The sequence below is a fragment of the Coenobita brevimanus genome, chromosome 90 (assembly GCF_032717465.1).
Source record: "Coenobita brevimanus isolate Jiangsu-jjx chromosome 90, ASM3271746v2, whole genome shotgun sequence".
NCBI classification, from domain to species: domain Eukaryota; kingdom Metazoa; phylum Arthropoda; class Malacostraca; order Decapoda; family Coenobitidae; genus Coenobita; species Coenobita brevimanus.
In genome coordinates this window covers 37588253-37605608 of record NC_137043.1, presented here as the reverse complement: position 1 = coordinate 37605608, position 17356 = coordinate 37588253, and the positions used below count along the sequence as shown (strand labels likewise).

General features: G+C 44.1%; 1 protein-coding gene across 1 annotated transcript in view; it reads left to right on the top strand.

Annotated features, from left to right (window-relative positions):
• Rbp6 (RNA-binding protein 6) overlaps nt 1–17356 on the top strand; it is a 992472-nt gene that overhangs the window by 105801 nt on the left and 869315 nt on the right. The window contains exon 3 of the mRNA XM_080281723.1: nt 10580–10661. Coding sequence (XP_080137849.1) covers nt 10580–10661 — 82 coding nt within the window. The remainder of the gene's footprint in view (nt 1–10579; nt 10662–17356) is intronic.

Sequence of the window (17356 nt, the reverse complement as noted above, 5' to 3'; positions counted from 1 at the left end):
TTATCCTGCTTGTTTCACCCTGCCCCTGTGTCTTACCCTGCTTGCCTAACCCTCCCTCTTCACCCCTCCTACCTCATCTCTGCTTCACCCTGCTTATTTCATTCTGCCTGTCTCACCCTCCCTTCCTCCTCCTGCTTGCCTCCCTCTCCTTGCTTCAACCTTCACTCTCTTTCTCATCCTTCCCTCCATTCCTTTCATTCCTCTCCCTGCCTCACCCTATATCCCCTGTCGGCTTTCCGTCCCTACTCTTCCATTTTACTTCATATTTCCTCCCTTTTTTCCCATCCATCACCATCATCATCATCATCATCATCATCATCATTTTTGTAAACTCCCAGTCTGTCCTATCACTCTCTTCCTCCTCCCCTCCCTCACCACCACACTCATCATTGACAACACTCCCCTTCTTCCCCCCCTCCCGTCATCCCTCCCCCTCCATCCCCCCTCCCATCACCCCCCCTCCATCCCCACTATCCATTTCTTGAGGTGTCCAGGAACCCAACGTCACTTAATATTTAATCTTGTTTTGATCATTCTGGTCCCAGTTCTTTCCATACTTCTTTTCTTTTCCATTTTCCATCTTATTTTTTCTTGGTTTTCTTTTCCTTTCTTTTTTTATCTTTTGTTTTGCTTTCTTTTCTTTATATTTTCCCCTCCTCTTTTTTCTTTTCCCTTCTTGTTCTTCTTTTTCCATCATATATTCTTTTCATTTCATTTCTTGATTTCTCTTCATTTCATATTTTCTTGCTTTTCACCATTATATATATATATATATATTTAAAAAAATCCCCAATGCACCTGTCCATTTTTGCCTATCCTAATTAAACCTTCATGTCAGGTATACTTTTGTATTTTATTCTTGCTGTCACCAGACGATTTTTTTTCCACCTGGGACAGTTTTGATAGTGAAGGGGTTAATGAGGGCTATAAACTGACGCCATGTAGTAGTGCAGGTGTTAATGAGAGCTTATCTAACTCCTTCTAGCAGTGCATGTGTTAATGAGGGCTATAATTATACAGGTGTTAATGAGAACTACTGTATAATCTAACTCCTTGTAGTAATACAGGTGTTAATGAGGGTTCTGATTATACAGGTGTTAAGGAGAGCTAAAATCTAACTCCATTTAGTAGTGCAGGTGTTAGTGAAGGCTATCATTAAACAGGTGTTAATGAGAGCTATATCCTAACTCCTATTAGTACAGTTGTAACCCCTCAGATTCTAAGAGTCTCGTCAGTGCTGAGTAAAATCGTCTGATGGCAGCGATAATAGCAGTAGTTGTCGCCCCAGACGCTCCCCTTTTCTTACATCCTTGTCTCGGGTTACGGGGAGGGAGTTGAAGGGCGTATGTATAACCCGGGCAGCTCCACCGCCTCCCCGTTATATCTATGCCACCACGTGAAGGCGACGTCCCTCTTTAGCAATAATAGAATGTAAAATAGCGTCTTAAATGTGGAACTGATCCTCATTAGGTCGCCGGAAAAAATAAGGATATTAATCAGAGTTCCGCTAAAATTCTGCTACCCCCCACCATCCCCCTTTCCGCCTGCCTTCCTGCTTGCCTGCCTGCTTACCCACCTTCCTGCCTGCCTGCCTGCCTGCTTAAGCCATCTTTCACCCTTACTATGACCTCTGAAGTTCTTAAGGGATGCAATTTTTGATGATGATGATGATGATGATGATTATTTTACTTTGTGTTTGAGTTTACTGGTTACTTTGGTTTACATAAAGAAATTAGTGTAGCTTAGCAGGTTGTGTGGTTTTATTTGTTGTTATTTCGGTTTAAGATTTTGTTTGTGTTCTTTCTGTAAGTGGTACATATCACACACACACACACACACACACACACACACACACACACACACACACACACACACACACACACACACACACAGGCGTAGGGACCCCTGGTGCGTGTTAATGTGCAGGAAGTGTGATGTTTAGTACACTTCCACCCCATGTAGCACAGTAATGTACACCCTCTGTACTGTACTCCTCTGTGCTGCTTTTCATTCATACTCTCCCCCCCTATATTTGGGTTCTGGTTCATACAGTACATGTTTGCATATATATGTGCGTACTTTATATATGTATCCATACGTTAACACACACATACACACACACACACACACACACACACACACATTAGCGTTTGTGTGTGAAAATGTACTGAACTGTTTACACTGAGTTTGTATCTACAGTGTGTCACAAAACACTCTAACATTCCACGTTTGACGCAGATTGATGTCCTGTGAGCTTTTTATTTTATTATTGGTTTTTTTTCCTACCCGGAACTGAGAAATGGTATATATATTCACCGCCACCCACACTGCAGTAGCTCGGAGTGTGTGGATCTGGAAGGAAAAGACTTGTAATATCGTGAGCTGCAGTGGCGAGGTGGGTTCGAGCTCCACGCAGATGAGGGTGCTTTACGGTACGATGTTATTACAGGGAAAGTCGTAAATGGTGGTATGCTCCCTTTAACTTGTCTTGGCCTGAGTTTCGTCCTTTGGTGATTGTGGTGGTGATGATGATGGTGGTGGTGATGATGGTGGTGGTGATGATGGTGATGGTGATGATGATGACGATGATTATGGTGATGATTGTGGTGATAGTGATGACGGTGATGCTGATGCTGATGATGGACGCGATTCAGACTCTAAGAATCTAAGTAAAGGGTATCAGATGTTGCCTTCTTTGTCTTCTTAGCGTTGGTAGTACTGATTCTTTGTTTATCCTCCCTCTCCCCCTCCTTCCTCCACCTCCTTCTCTCTTCTACCCCCTTCCTCTCTTCCTCCTTGTTTCCACTTCCTCCCCTCTCTTCCACCTCTCCCCCTTCTCTCTTCTCTCCCTCCTTCCTGTCTCTCTTCCTTCTTGCCTCCACCTCCTTTCTTTGTGGATCTCTCCTCCTCCCGCCTCTCCTGCTTTCCTCCTCCTTCCCTCTCTTCCCCGTCCTTTCTTCCAATTCCTTTCTCCTTCAGCTTTTCTTTCTTCCATCTTCCTTCTTTCCTTCACCACTTCCTCCTTTGTTCCAACTCCTTCATCATTTTTTTTTCCTCCTCTCCCTCCTCTCTCCTCTCTTCCACATCTTACTTCTCCCTTCTTTCTCCACCTTCCTTCCGTCGTTCATTTTTTCCCCTCACCATGAGCTAAGATAAAAACGTAAACAGAGAATTATATTAAAAACTTAAAGAAGAAAGTGTCAATACGTCGTCTAATTTCCCCTCCAAGTTTCCTTCACCCCCACACCTCCTTCCTTTCCCCCCATTCCCCCCCCCCCCGCTGCTCACTCCATTTTTAATACAGGGAAATAAGGTGATGATTTTAATAATGATGATGATGATGATTTTGTTGATGATTGACGGTGATGTTGACGACGATGATGATGATGATGTTTCACAGGGTCATACATACACTTAATACATTCCCAGCTCAGGTACATACACAGACGTATACAGTACATGCACGCACATACTGTAAGCGAAGGAATCTGTGACTGTGTGTAGGGTTTATTGTGTGTGTGTGTGTGTGTGTGTGTGTGTGTGTGTGTGTGTGTGTGTGTGTGTGTATCAGCTGTCATTCCTAGTTAGTTCTGCCTCAGTTGTGTACAGTGGCGTGTGTGCGGATAATGATGTGCTCCGCGTGTGTGTGTACGTAACCCTAGCTCTGTGTGTATCGCCTTGGTTTATGTGTACATTCGCATTGCACCTCCCTAAATGTTGTTAGAACTTCGTCTTATGTGTGTATCTATCTATCTATATATCTATCTATCTGTCTTATCTATATGCATGTGTATGTATGTGTGTGAATGAATGTATATGGATGTATGGTCGTCTTACCTTATTTATATACCGTACGTTCATTATTATGTGTACGTGAAATCTCTCTGTGTTCTTTGTGCATACTTTGTGTATGTTTGGGGAGCTGTGTAGACCTTACGTGTGCGTGTACTCTCGTGTACATCTCATTTTTTACCTCCCGTGTGAACATCGTTTTTGTGTGTATTCCCCGTGAACGTTTTCTGTGCGTACATGTGTGATCCTGCGTAATATGTATGTTTGTGTTTACGTGTGTGTGTGTGTGTGTGCAGTATTAGATGTAAATGTGTACTGGAAACGTATGTATGTATGCATGTATGTATATGTGTATGTATGTATGTACGTGTGTTATGTGTACAGCGGGAGTATGAGGGAGGAGGCATTGGTCCCTTCAGCACAACACGGAGTTATGGAGGGGGTCCTTTATTAATGACAGGCAGAGACACACCACCACCCCCTGATCCCCTTCCCCTTCCCCCTGACCCCCATTCCCTCCCCCTTACCCCCCTCCCCATCCCCTCTCCCCTCCCCCTTCCTTCCCCCGTCCCCTCATCCCCTTCACTCTCACCTCCATTTCCCCTCCTCACACCTTCCTTTTCTTCTCTCCTTTCTTCACACAACACCCCCTTCCTCCTCCCCCTCCCCCTCGGCCAACACCCTCTCCCCTGTCTCCTTCCCATCCCCTCTCTCCTCACCACTCTCACTTTCCTTTCCCCCTCCCACTCACTTTTTTTTTACAATATCACTCCCTAATCCCACCCCTCCCCCTCCATTTCCCCCTCCACCTCACTTTCTTTTTCTACACACTTCTTCTCTGATTTTCACAGTTATTCTCCTTGCTTTTTTTTTTTCCATAGTTTTTCGTTTTTCGGTCTCCCTTTCCTCATTGCTTTTCATCCCTCTTCTCTTCACCACTGTTTTCTCCATTTCTCACTTTCACTCTTCTTTCCTCTTTTTTCTTTACCTCTTTCCTCTTCTTTATCTGTTTATTCCCTCCTTGTATCTCGTTTTTGTCTCCTTTCACATTTTTTTCTTGTTTCTGAACTCTTCCTTCTCCTTCCTCTCTATTTTCCTTTCACCTTTTTACCTCGTTACTTCTTCCAATTTCCTCTTTACTCTTCCCCCCTCTCCTTCTTTTTCTTCCATCCCCCTCTCCTCTCTTTCCTTGCTTCTTTCTCCATCTTCCAGACACTTTCCCTATTTTCTCATGTCATACTTTTTTACCTGCTGCGATTGCCGGCACCAAAGTTCTTCATTTAAGCCCAGTGAGACATAGAAGTGGTCCGTCTATACAGCCAACTATTCGAAACAAGAGCCTCGCCGCAGGCCCCAGAGCATTCCTTGTACTGTACCATTTGTGTGTGTGTGCGCGTGTTTAAATCTTGACCCTTCTTCCTCCCCTGTTATTTTTTCATTCACTCCTCCTGCATCCTATCTTTCTTTTCAATTATTTTTCTTCTTCATTTTCCTTTCCCATTTACAAGTTTACTCTCCTGTTTTTTCCACCCGACTTTCCACCACTTTTTCTTCACTTCTCTTTTTATGCCCCTGGTGTGTGTGTGTGTGTGTGTGTGTGTGTGTGTGTGTTAATTCTATCCTTCCAACCTTTTTGCCTTACTATCTTACTTCCAACACGTAGAACTAGTTAACCATAATTAAAGTCTTCTCTGTATCAGACAGCTTCAAAAGAATCACTAAATCTTTTGCTGTTTGCTTTCCTTTGTAGACTGCCACCTGTCCCTCATTTCTGTCTTCCATCTTCATCATTTTTTCTCCCCTCCATCTCTTTTATCATTATCCTTTCTTCCTTCAGCTCTCCTCCTCCTTCAGGCTTTCTTCTTCCATCTTTTATCATCATTCTTTCTCCTCCATTCCTTCCCACTTTCCTGCCTCCTTACCCATTTTTCTTCCTTCCATCTCTCCCGTTTCTCTGTCTCTCCCCACCTTCCTGCATCTTCCTCCATCCATTTTCTTCTTCTTTCATCATCGTTCTTCCTCTCTCCACCTCCCTCACTCCCTCTCCCCTACACTCCCCTTCCACCTCCCCCACTCCCTCTCACCCCCTCCCTGTCTAGTATTGAGAGATCTGTCAATCCCCCAACACTCCTCTATATTTTTCTCTCTTCCCCGTTCTTAGAGTTATGGCTGTATTGACCTGTCTGTCTGTCTGTATCTTCCCACCTCTCTCTCTCTCTCTCTCTCTCTCTCTCTCTCTCTCTCTCTCTCGTCACGTTGCACCCTAAATATATATCGTCATCGGTGTTTATGTTTTTGTGGCTTTGTCTGTCAAGTGTTTTTTCTGACTCTTCGTTTTTTTCTTTATTTATTATTATTATTATTATTATCATTTTCATTATTGTATTTTTGGTTTTGTCGTTATTATTATTGTGACTTGCTTCATGTATCCTAGACTTATTATTATTATTATTTGGTACTGATGTGTTAAAGACGTGTTCATATTAGTTCCAATATTAACTGAGTAAAATATAATCGTTTGGTCGTTGCAAGAAAGTCTTCTCTAACCCTCCGGAAGGTTAATGATGATGATGATGATAATAATAATAATAATAATAATAATAATAACAACAACAACAACAACAGTATTACCACCAACAACAGCAACAGCAACAACAAAATCCCTCCACATACTACCCTCCCATCCTCCCCATACACACTCTCCCCACTCCCCCTACACCCTTTCTCTCCCCATAATCAAGCCACTGATGTTACGAGTGTTCAGTACGTGAGTAGAACAGGGCGAGAATAGGACCATCACCCAGGGAGTTCCTTCAAGACGTGCCTTCCTCAAGCACACGATTTACGACCATCTTGGGAGTCGTTTTCAATCCTCCTTCTCCTTCACCCCCCCTTCCTTCACCCTCCTTCATCCCCGCCAGCCTTCCTTCACCCTCCTTCACCCTTCTCCATACCTCCTACTCAAGGCTCAGTGTTCTCTCTCTCTCTCTCTCTCTCTCTCTCTGACATTACACACACACACACACACACACACACACACACACACACACACACACACACACACACACACACACACATCACGACTTTTTCCACACACCTGATATGGAAAACTGGAAAAAAAAAAAAGTAAATCATCTGCACAGGTAACAGTAAAACAAATAGGCATCGTTTTTTATATTTACTCCGAATTTATGGAAAAGACATTAAAAAATATATATAGGGATGACTCTAGATAATGGCCACACGTAAAAAGCAATTATTTTCATGGATAAATCGTTTATTTCTTAAAACTGACAACAGAGGGATAGTCAGGGTAATGGAGTGGAGATGGTGCGAGAGGAAGAGATGTAGTGAGGGGGAGACAGGAGATAAGGGAGAGATGTAATGGGATGGGGAGATAAAATAAGAGAGAGGGGTGGGGCGAAAAGGAGAGATAGAGAGTGAGAGAGGGGAGTGAGTAAGATAGACAGAGAACAAGAGGGAGAGATGGAGTGAGCGAGATAGGGAGACAGAACAAGAGGGAGAGATAAAGGGTGAAGGAGACCGAGAACGAAGGGAGAAGTGGAATTAGAGAGAGAGAGAGAGCAAGAGGGGAAAATCTGAGAGCGTAGGGGGAAAGAAAGACTTGAGGGGAAAGAAGGGTTGAAATCGATAGGAGGGTTAGTGAGGAAGGAAAAAGGGAAAGTATAAGTGGGGGAAGAGAGAGAGAGAGAGAGAGAGAGAGAGAGAGAGAGAGAGAGAATCATGTAAAAAAGTAAAGAAAAAAAAAACTAGAGCCTTGACTCCCCTCCCCCTTCCCTCCCTACACCATTTCTCTCTCGGCCGGATTTTTTTTTTTTTTTTTAATGTAATTTCGTGTGAGTGGTTAGCAGTGATGGTGATGTATTGAGGAGGCTTGTTAGCGGGTGATTTACGCTCCCGGAACCTTGTTAGGGTGACGTGGCAGGGTGGTTAGGGTGTAGGGGAGCGCTAGAGGCTTGTTAAGAGGGGTAGTGGTGGTCGTTAGGGTGTGGGAGGGTGATGGAGGGTTGCTAAGGGGTATGGTGATGGGTGATCAGGGTGAGGGGAAGGGATTGGCGCCTGTTAAGAGGGATAATGGTGGTGGTTAGGGTGTGGTAGGGTGGTTGAGGGTTGTTAAAGGATGTGAAGGTGCTGTTAGGGTGTAGATAAGGTTGTTAAAGTGTGTAATGATGGTTAAGGTGTAGCGTAATGATGGAGGCTTGTTAAGAGGAGTTGTGATCGGTGGTTAGGGTGTGATGGAGATGATTAGGGTGAAGGGGGTATAGTAAGAGCTTGTTTGAGGTTACACTAAAGAATGTTAAGGAGTGTAATTGGTAGTTAGGGGTTGAACAAGATAGTTAGCGTGTAGAGGAGTGATTAAAGCTTGTTAAAGGGGTTTATTAGTGAGTGAGTGTAATTATCAACACTCTCAGGCTTCCATTACTCACTCAGCTGAATAAAGAGAGAGAGAGAGAGGGAGAGAGAGAGAGAGAGAGCAAGTACACGAAATCATTAAACAGGTATACATAGGGGAAAAATCTTGTTATGGTGTGTGTGGGATGGTGTGATGGAGTGCGTGGAGTGGTTTAGGGTGTGTTAGTAGGGTGGGAATGGGCAGTTAAGGGTGGAATGGGGTACTAGAGGGCGTGGGGTGAGTGGGTGGGGTGAAGGAAAGATGGTGATGCAAGGAGAGTGACTTAGTGTGTGCCAAAAGGATGGAAAGTGAGAGTTGAGTGTGTTTACCTGTGTGAGTGTGTGTGTGTGTGTGTGTGAGAGTGTCTGTGCGTGTGTGTGTGTGTGTGTGTGTCTCAGATGATTTAACAGTCCTCTCTCACCTTCTAGGATATATTTTACACCCTCCCTCCCCTCCTTCATCCCACTTCCCTTCCTCCTTCCTACTCCCCTCCCCCTCCTCCCCTTCCTTTATCTTCCCTGGGAGAATTTACCCTCCCAACTTCCCTCCTACTTCTTTTCCTTCCACGCCGTTTCCTTCTTCACTCCTCTGCCTTTCTCTCCTCCTCCTCCTCTTCTTCTTCTTCCTCCTCCTCTTCTTCTTCTGTCATTCACAGGTCTGCACTTCTTCTTTCACTTCCGCCTTTACAGTTATCCCGTTGTTCCTATTTTTATGTTATTATTATTATTATTATTATTATTATTATTATTATTGTCATCATCATCATCTTAAACTTGGGAAAATACCGTACTGGAATTTTCTTTATTTTCTGTTTATTTATTTTGATTCTCTCTCTCTCTCTCTCTCTCTCTCACACACACACACACACACACACACACACACACACACACACACACACACACACACACACACACACACCATGATTTAATAATGCTCTCTCAACCTCTCAGATTTTTCACACCCATCCTTCCCCCCTCCATCTCTCCCTCCTTCCCTACCTTTCCTCCACTCCTCCATCACCTCGCCCCTCCCCCCATAGTCTCTCTTCATCACCTTATATTTCCTCTCTCTCTCTCTCTCTCTCTCTCTCACACACTTGACTTCTCCCCTCAACCCCCCTCCTTTTTTTTCCCCCCACCTCCCCTACACTCTCTTTTTTCCTCTTTTTCTTTCTTTCTCCTCTAGAACTTCTTAATTTTCCCTTCTGCCTCTCTCTCCCCTCTCACCTCCTCTTTTCTCTTTGCTGTCTTTCCTCCTGTCTCTCTTCACTCTGCCTTCTCTCTCACATCTCTCTTCCTCCTCCTTTTCTATCTCCCTTTTCTTCCCTCTTTCCTACCCTGTCTTCATTCTCCCTTACTCTTCTTTCACACCTCCTTTCCTCTCTCTCTTTCCTTCCCACTCTCTTCCTTCTCTCTTTTCCCCCTCCCATCACTCTTCCCTCCTTTCCGCTCTCTCTCTTTCCTTTCTTCTCTCCCACCCTTCTCTCTTTTCCCCCTCCCATCTCTCTCCCCTCCCTTACCTATCCCTTCTACCCCTCTCTTACGTCTTCCCATCCTCCATTCTTTGCCTCTCCATTCTCTCCTCCCTCACTTCGTACCTCCTTTCTCTCACTTCTCCTTTCCTTCCATTTTCATAACACCTTCCTCTCTCACCTTTCCCATCCTCTCTTCTCACTCACCTCTCCCTGCCTCCTCTTTCTCACACTTTCTTCCTCTCTTTCACTCTCTCTTCCTCCTCTGTCGTACATTTCTCTCCTCTCTTTCACCTCTCCCTTCCTCCCCTCTCTCACATTTCCCTCCTCTTTTTCACCTCTCCCTTCCTCCTCTCTCTTACATTTCCCTCCTCTTTTTCACCCCTCCTTCCACTTTCTCACCTCTCCCTTCCTCCTTTCTCTCACCCTACCTCCCCCCCCCCCACCACCACCACCACTACGTCCTCATCACGACTTTTCTATCCGTCGCCGCCCTCTGCCTTTCCCCTTTCCTTCTCTGCCTCTCCTAACTTTCCTACTCTCCCTCTCCTGCCATACTCCTCTGTTCCTTCTTTCCTTCCTTCCTTACCTCTTTCCCCCGCATTTCAGCGCCTCTGCATCTCTCTCTCTCTCTCTCTCTCTCTCTCTCTCTCTCTCTCTCTCTCTCTCTCTCTCTCTCTCTCTCTTCTCATATGGCTTTCTGTGTATCCCCACACTTCTCTCATTCCGTCCCTAACTTAACCCCTTCTCTCCCTCCAGTCTCCTAACCCATACCCCCCTTCCTTCAATTTCCCCTTTCCCCTCCTCCTTCCCTCCTTCCAATTTCCCTTCTCCTCCCTCTCATCATTTCCGCAGGTGGCCTAGTCTAATAAGCTAACCCCAGCGTCTTCTTCTCCTTACAGAGGGCCTTCGGGAGTACTTCAGCAAGTTCGGAGACATTAATGAAGTGATGGTGATGAAAGACCCAACCACACGCCGATCAAGGTATGTAGCAGAGAGATGGGAGGATTGGGATTAAACCTTATATTGCTCTAGGTGGGTACTGGATGTGTGTGACTGAGAGGGAGGGAGAGGGGCTTCATTACACGTTGCTTCAGGTGAGTAGAAGATTGAGCCAGGTGAATGAAAGAAAGAGGGGGAGAGGGGGCTCACTACATCTCGATTCAGGTGAGTACTGGACAATTCAGGTGGATGGGAAAAAGAGCAGTCGTTTTCCCTGTCTTCATAGTGGCTAGACATTAATATTAACACATTTTCACTTGAAGACGCATGCAGGTGTGTGGAACCAATTACAGTGTGTGTACGAGGACAGCTGGGTCTCAGAGGACACTACACAGCACATTGGTCAAACTTTGAAGTGTAAAATTCTTGCCCGATTTAGGTTATAAAGTTGTTTGGTTAAGGTGCGTCAGAACTGTTTTCTTAGCTATAAAACCAGTCATGGCATGTCATAATTCTGACATTATCATGAAGGTGTTTTTCAGTTGTACCGGATTTTCCCCTCCTATTAGCCAAATAGAGCCGAAAAACGCAAAAAATTTCCCGTTAGGCAGGAATAAAATACCATTTTTTTTTTTCCCCCGAGCTGTTACGCCAGTCATGTCATGCTGTGCCTTTTTTATACAGTCATGAAAATTGCCTTCCAGTGGTACCAATCTTTCCGAGAGAGAGAGAGAGAGAGAGAGATTTAGCCGTAATAGTCCCAAAACACATGGACCTGCAGTATGGACGTGTTTTTTTTTTTTTTTTTTTTTTTTCCGCTACCTCTGGTCAATTATATTAAACGTAGATAAAATCCCTTGTATCATAGATGTTACTGACGGCTGTATCTAACCCCTCCAAGTCGAAAAGCCTCTCCCAAGCTGAAGGAAATCGTCTGAAAGAAGCAAGAATATTAAGCGTCTGGGAAGGGAAGGGAAGAAAGCGTTGGTGGACGGTCGTTGAACTGATTTGTATGATCCAGGCTTTTTAGTTGCTTTCAAAGTAATTATAGCAGTGTCACTCCTCTGGCAAGGTGTAGCACAGTGAAGGGAGGGAGGGAGAGAGAGAGGGAGGGAGGGGAAGGAGGGAAGTTTCATATATACGTAGATAGTCAAGAGAGGGAGAGTTAGAAAGAGAGAGAGAGGGAGAGAATGAAAGCCAGAGTGGGGAATAAGGACAGTAAATACTATGGGATGCAAGGGATAGAGAGGAAAGAGGGAAGAATAAAGAAACCGGAGTGGAAAGAGAAAAGTGAGAGACAGGATTAGAGGGAGTTGGGAGGTTAGGCGAAAGAAAGAAAGGAGAATATGCAGATAGAAATTAGACAGAGAGATAAGTATTTAGACAGGTAGACAGATGAATAAATGAATGGAAGTATGGATAGAAATTAAGACAGATCAGTGCTGCTTAGATAGATACAGTAGATAGATAGATGGATGGAAGGATGGATGGATAGAGTGAAACCGAGAAAGACCGAAAGAAGCCAAAACAGAGAATTCGGATCAGGAAATAAACAAAATGAAATGCAAATGAGTAGAAACACAGGAGCGAGAAAGAAAACAGAGAGGGAAAGGAGATAAGGAGCGAAAATAAAAATAAAAAAATCTCATTATCTCGCCGTAGGGGAATAACTCACAGGCAACAAAGGAAGTGGTGAGCGAATGAATCAGTTAATGAGCACAAAGATCTGATTTTTGTCCATTAGGGGATATGCTGTGAGAAATATCATACCCAGTGTCTTTCGTCTTGTTTCGAAATCTATCGTGTGTGTGTGTGTGTGTGTGTGTGTGTGTGTGTGTGTGTGTGTGTGTGTGTGTGTGTGTGGTGTGGTGTGGTTGAAAGGGTACTGTGTCGTCATCGTTATCATTATTATTATTATTATCATCATCATCATCATCATCATCGTTATCATCATCATCATCATCATCATCATCATCATCGTACATTTCACCAATACAAGTGAAAACACGCCCACTATTACCAATACACTAGTCTGTATGAGACAACCCTAGCATGTATTCAGTGTGGTGTTCGCGCCGAAGTGGTGACGTGCGGAGGTGTACAGTATGTAGGAGGACAGTTGGACAGAGAGAGAGAGAGAGCATGAAAATAGACTCCAAACAGTGTCCAAAGAAGTGAGCCCACACGTCCATTTCCTCTCACGTAGATGTAATAGTCACGAGTGATTTTATTTAATGTAAAAAGAATCTTATATAATTTAAAAAGATTCTTAATACACATGGTGGGAGGGATTTAGAAACAGGAACAGGAAATTACAAAAGTGGGAGTGGTTTACATTTATCTGTTGCGTCCCTGGAAATCGTCCCACGCATTCGTTCACTCATATCCCTCTCACATCACCGACCTGTAATAGGCACGAGGGATGTTGTAGACTATCAGTGAATTTTAATGGATGTTGTGGCAGAGAATCAGTAACAGGAAAACACGAGAGTAGATGACGTAGAAAATAAAGAGTCAGATGAAATGATCCTGACACCTCCAGTCACTCTTACGTATGCACTGTGTACGTGAATTCTATGATGCCGATGGAACTGCAAATTCAGGACTAGAAAACAAAAGAGATTGTTGTGCACAGAAACTCCAAGAAGATGGTCCACGCAGAAAGACACCAGTAAATCGTTGTTTTATAATATCTAGAGACGTTTGTTAGATGCAGCCAAGAGTCCCTGCCTTCTTTGTCTATATAACGTAGTACTTCTGTTTACCAGGAAGAGGGTGAAGTGGGGGTGGTGATAGGGGGTGGCGTGGGGTGCTGATAGTTACGGCGGGATGGACTGAAGTGACAATAGTTAATCGTTGTTTTAGTGCCAATTAAATCAGACTGGCGAGGTCAAGAGGTCCAAGGGGGGCGGCAAGTGGCATGACAAAGGGGGAAAGTGGAGGCTGGGGGGTTTAGGCACTTAGGCTGGTGGTGGTTTATTTAAGGTGGCACCAGACGATTTTATTCAGCTGAGAGATGGTTCAGAGACATACAGGAATCAAATGTGTGTGTGGGGGGGTCACTTGCCTCCATAACTGAGGTTCAGATCACGTATCTGGACCGTGTGTGTGTGTGTGAGAGAGAGAGAGAGAGAGAGAGAGAGAGAGAGAGAGAGAGAGAGAGAGAGAGAGAGAGAGAGAACCGGCTGTACACTAATAAAATAAGTAAAGAGCACATAATTGGAACTGAAATTGACTGTGTGTGTGTGAGTGTGTGTGTGTGTGTGTGTGTGTGTGTGTGTGTGTGTGTGTGTGTGTGTGTGTGTGTGTGTGAATTTCACTTAGCTGTGTACCATTAAATCATCACACACACACACACACACACACACACACACACACACACACACACACACACACACACACACACACACACACACACACACACTCACTCACTCACTCACTCACTCACTCACTCACTCAACACAGTACCGATATTTCAGCCACGGCACTACATCCCTCCATCGATTGCAGTGTTGCGGTACATAAATATTGCTTCTTGGCAGGCTAGATCTGGCTCTGGATGGATGGACGGTTGAGTGGATGGATGGGCGAGTGTGGTGGGTAGTACTGGGATGGGTGGAAAGATTAATGGATAGGAGAGTGCGGTGGATAGTACTGGGATGGGAGAGAAGATGAGTGAATTTAGTATGACGTAGATAGTTCTAGGATGGATGGGATGGTGGTTGGATGGATGGTCGTGTGATGCATAGTACGTGTATGGATAGGTAGATGGGTGGATTTAGTGTGATGGATAGCACTGGGATGAATTGGATGAATGATGGATAGATGGGTGGGCGAGTGGCATGTATCCTGGCTAGTTGAATAGGAAGATGGATGGAAGTAGATGTGTCTGATAAGTAATGGGGATATGTGTTATGCTTTGTGGATAGATGAACCTGATAGATAGACAGGTGGATAGCTAGATAGATAGAGGGATGGATAGCTGAACGGATAGATGGATAGACTGGCTGGCAATTAAGGAGACTAGAGAGACAGCTTGATTGCGTGGGTAGTTGATGGATGGATAGATGGATGGTGGACTGCCTAATCTGGTATTTACGCGGACAGAAAAGTTTATTGATAGTTGGCTGCGGGATTGGACACAGGCATCATTAGCTACGAGTTTTTTTATTCATCTTTTCATTTTTTCATTATTCATATTTTTCTCTTGTTTTAATCTATCGTTTTGTCTGTTTTTGTGTATACATTTTTTACGGTTTTTCATTTTCATTTTTTTATTTATCGTTTTCTCTTTTTTTTTTTTGGTATGTGTTTATTTTTTATGCTTTTTCGTTTTCTCTTTTTTTTTAATATTGAGTTTTGTATTATTTTCATTTTTTCATTAATTGTTTTGTCTGTGTTATGTAATATTTTTTTGAACGCCTTTTATTGTTGTTTTTTCTGTACATGGGAACTTTTGCCCTTTTCTTTTCACGTGTTTTTCTTCTTCCCTCTAACTCTCTAATGGTTGGGATAACTCTAATATTCCATTCTAGCCAGACGATTTTATTCAGCTGAGATTAGTGATAGGTGCCTAGAGTTATTTTTTTTGTCATTTTTTTTTTAATAATTTTTTTTTTTTCTGGTCAGTCGTCATTGTTCTGGTATTCATGAGTGTTATTTTTGCTTTCCCCCCCTCCCCCCAACATTGTTTTTTTGATTCATAGTACTTGTTACTGTAAATGTATTTTTCTCGTGCTTTTTCTGTGTTTTTTTGGAATATTCCCGTTTTGCTTTCTGCGTTTTTCCATGTCTCGTTCATGTTCGTCTTTTTTTCAGATATTTGCATTTTGTGTGTGTGTGTGTGTGTGTGTGTGTTTGTACTTCTCTCCATTCTCGTTCTTAAATGTATAAAGGCATGTAGTTTTTATGCATGAACAGTATGTATGTACCGGTATGTACACCATGTATTGACGTGCGTGTGTGCTTTTGTCATTATAGCGCCCCCCCCCCCACACACACACACGCTAAGCCACATAACATTGCCAGTACCAGGGATAAACACCAATCTTGTGGATTTACAACGTTACTCAGTTCACCACCACACCACCACCCCACACGACCATCACACCACACCACCCCACACACCACCACCACTATACCACACCACACCACACCAGCCGTAAGATAATGCAAAGCGATAAATCTCTTGCCAAACTTGATTGCACCAACCCTTGCTAATTCAATCCGGCTTGCAATCACGGACGCAATCATCCTAATCACTCTTCTCTTTCCTCCCCTTCGCTTTACCTCTCCATTCCCCTACCTTACCCTTTTCTCCCTTCCTCCATCCTTTTCTCCCCAGCCTTACCTTTCCCTACCGTACCCCTTTCTTGCTCCCTTACCCTTCATATACCCGACCCCCCTCCACCTTATCTGCCCTGCTCTTCTCTCTCCACCTTTCCCTTCCCCTTTTCATTACCCCTTTCTCTCCCCCTATCCTAATTACTCCCTTTACCTTATCACTTTTCCTCATCTCACCTACCCTTCCCTTTTCTTTCCATTTCTTCTCAATACATCCCTTTCCCCCCCTTCCTACCCCTTCCCACCCCTTCTCTCTCCCCCTCTCCTAATCACTCCCCATACCCTACTCTTCTCTCTCCCTCCCCTACCCCATAGCTTATCATTTTCTCTCTCACCAGCCTTCTCCTTACTCGTTTCTCTCCCACCCTTTTCTCCCCCTAACCCCCTTCTCTCTCTCTCTCTCTCTCATCCCATACCTTACCATTTTCTTTCTCCTCTACCCCTGCCTTACCCCATTCTCTCCTCCCTTTCCCACCCCTTACCCTGCCCCCCAATTCCCCCTACCCTCCCCCCTTCCCTCTACCCCCCCCCAAGGGATTGATTTATGTTATGTTAGACTCCAGGGACATTTCATCCTGGTCCCCCGCCGCTTGTTGGTGATTGATTTCGTGATTGTTACGGTGATTGCCTGGTTGTTTTGATGGTTGGTGATTGTGTGATTGATTGTTGGGGTTAATGATTGGTTGTGGGATTGTTTGAGTGACAGTTTGGGTGATTGAAGGGTTGTTTAGGTGATTTGGTGATTGCGTACGTGATTGTTGGGGTTAGTGAGTGGTTGTGGGATTGTTTGAGTGACTGGGTGATTGTGTGATTGAGTGATTGTTAGGGTGAGTGAGTAGGTGGAGTGTTGATTGCTTCCGCGACTGCTAGGGTGATTTTTTTTTTTTTTTTTTTTTTTTTTTTTTTTTTTTTTTTAAGGCTTCTGTGTTCCTTTTTGGCGAGACCTGTGAGGGCGGTGGGATTAGTTGCGCATGGTTTGGTGTTTGCATCTTCCTTGTTCCCCTTCACCTCTTTTATAGTAGTGGGATTGGGGTGGTGGTGGTGATGATGATGATTGTGGTGGTGGTGATGATGATGATGATAGGAGTTTAAGAGTGTGTTGCAGCGTCTGTGATGTTATGGTTGAGATTGAAAAGGGGGGTGATGGTGATGATGATGATGATGGTGATGCGGAGGGAGTGGGCAGTGTGTGTGTGTGTGTGTGTGTGTGTGTGTGTGTGTAGTATGTGCCAGTCATGCTCTTATGTGAATATTGGTGTGTGTGTTTTTTGGTAGCATGTATTTCGTGTGTGTGTGTGTAGTATGTGCCAGTCATGCTGTTATGTGAAATATTGGTGTGTGTGTGTGTGTGTGTGTGTGTGTGTTTTGCTAGCATGTATTTCGTGTGTGTGTGT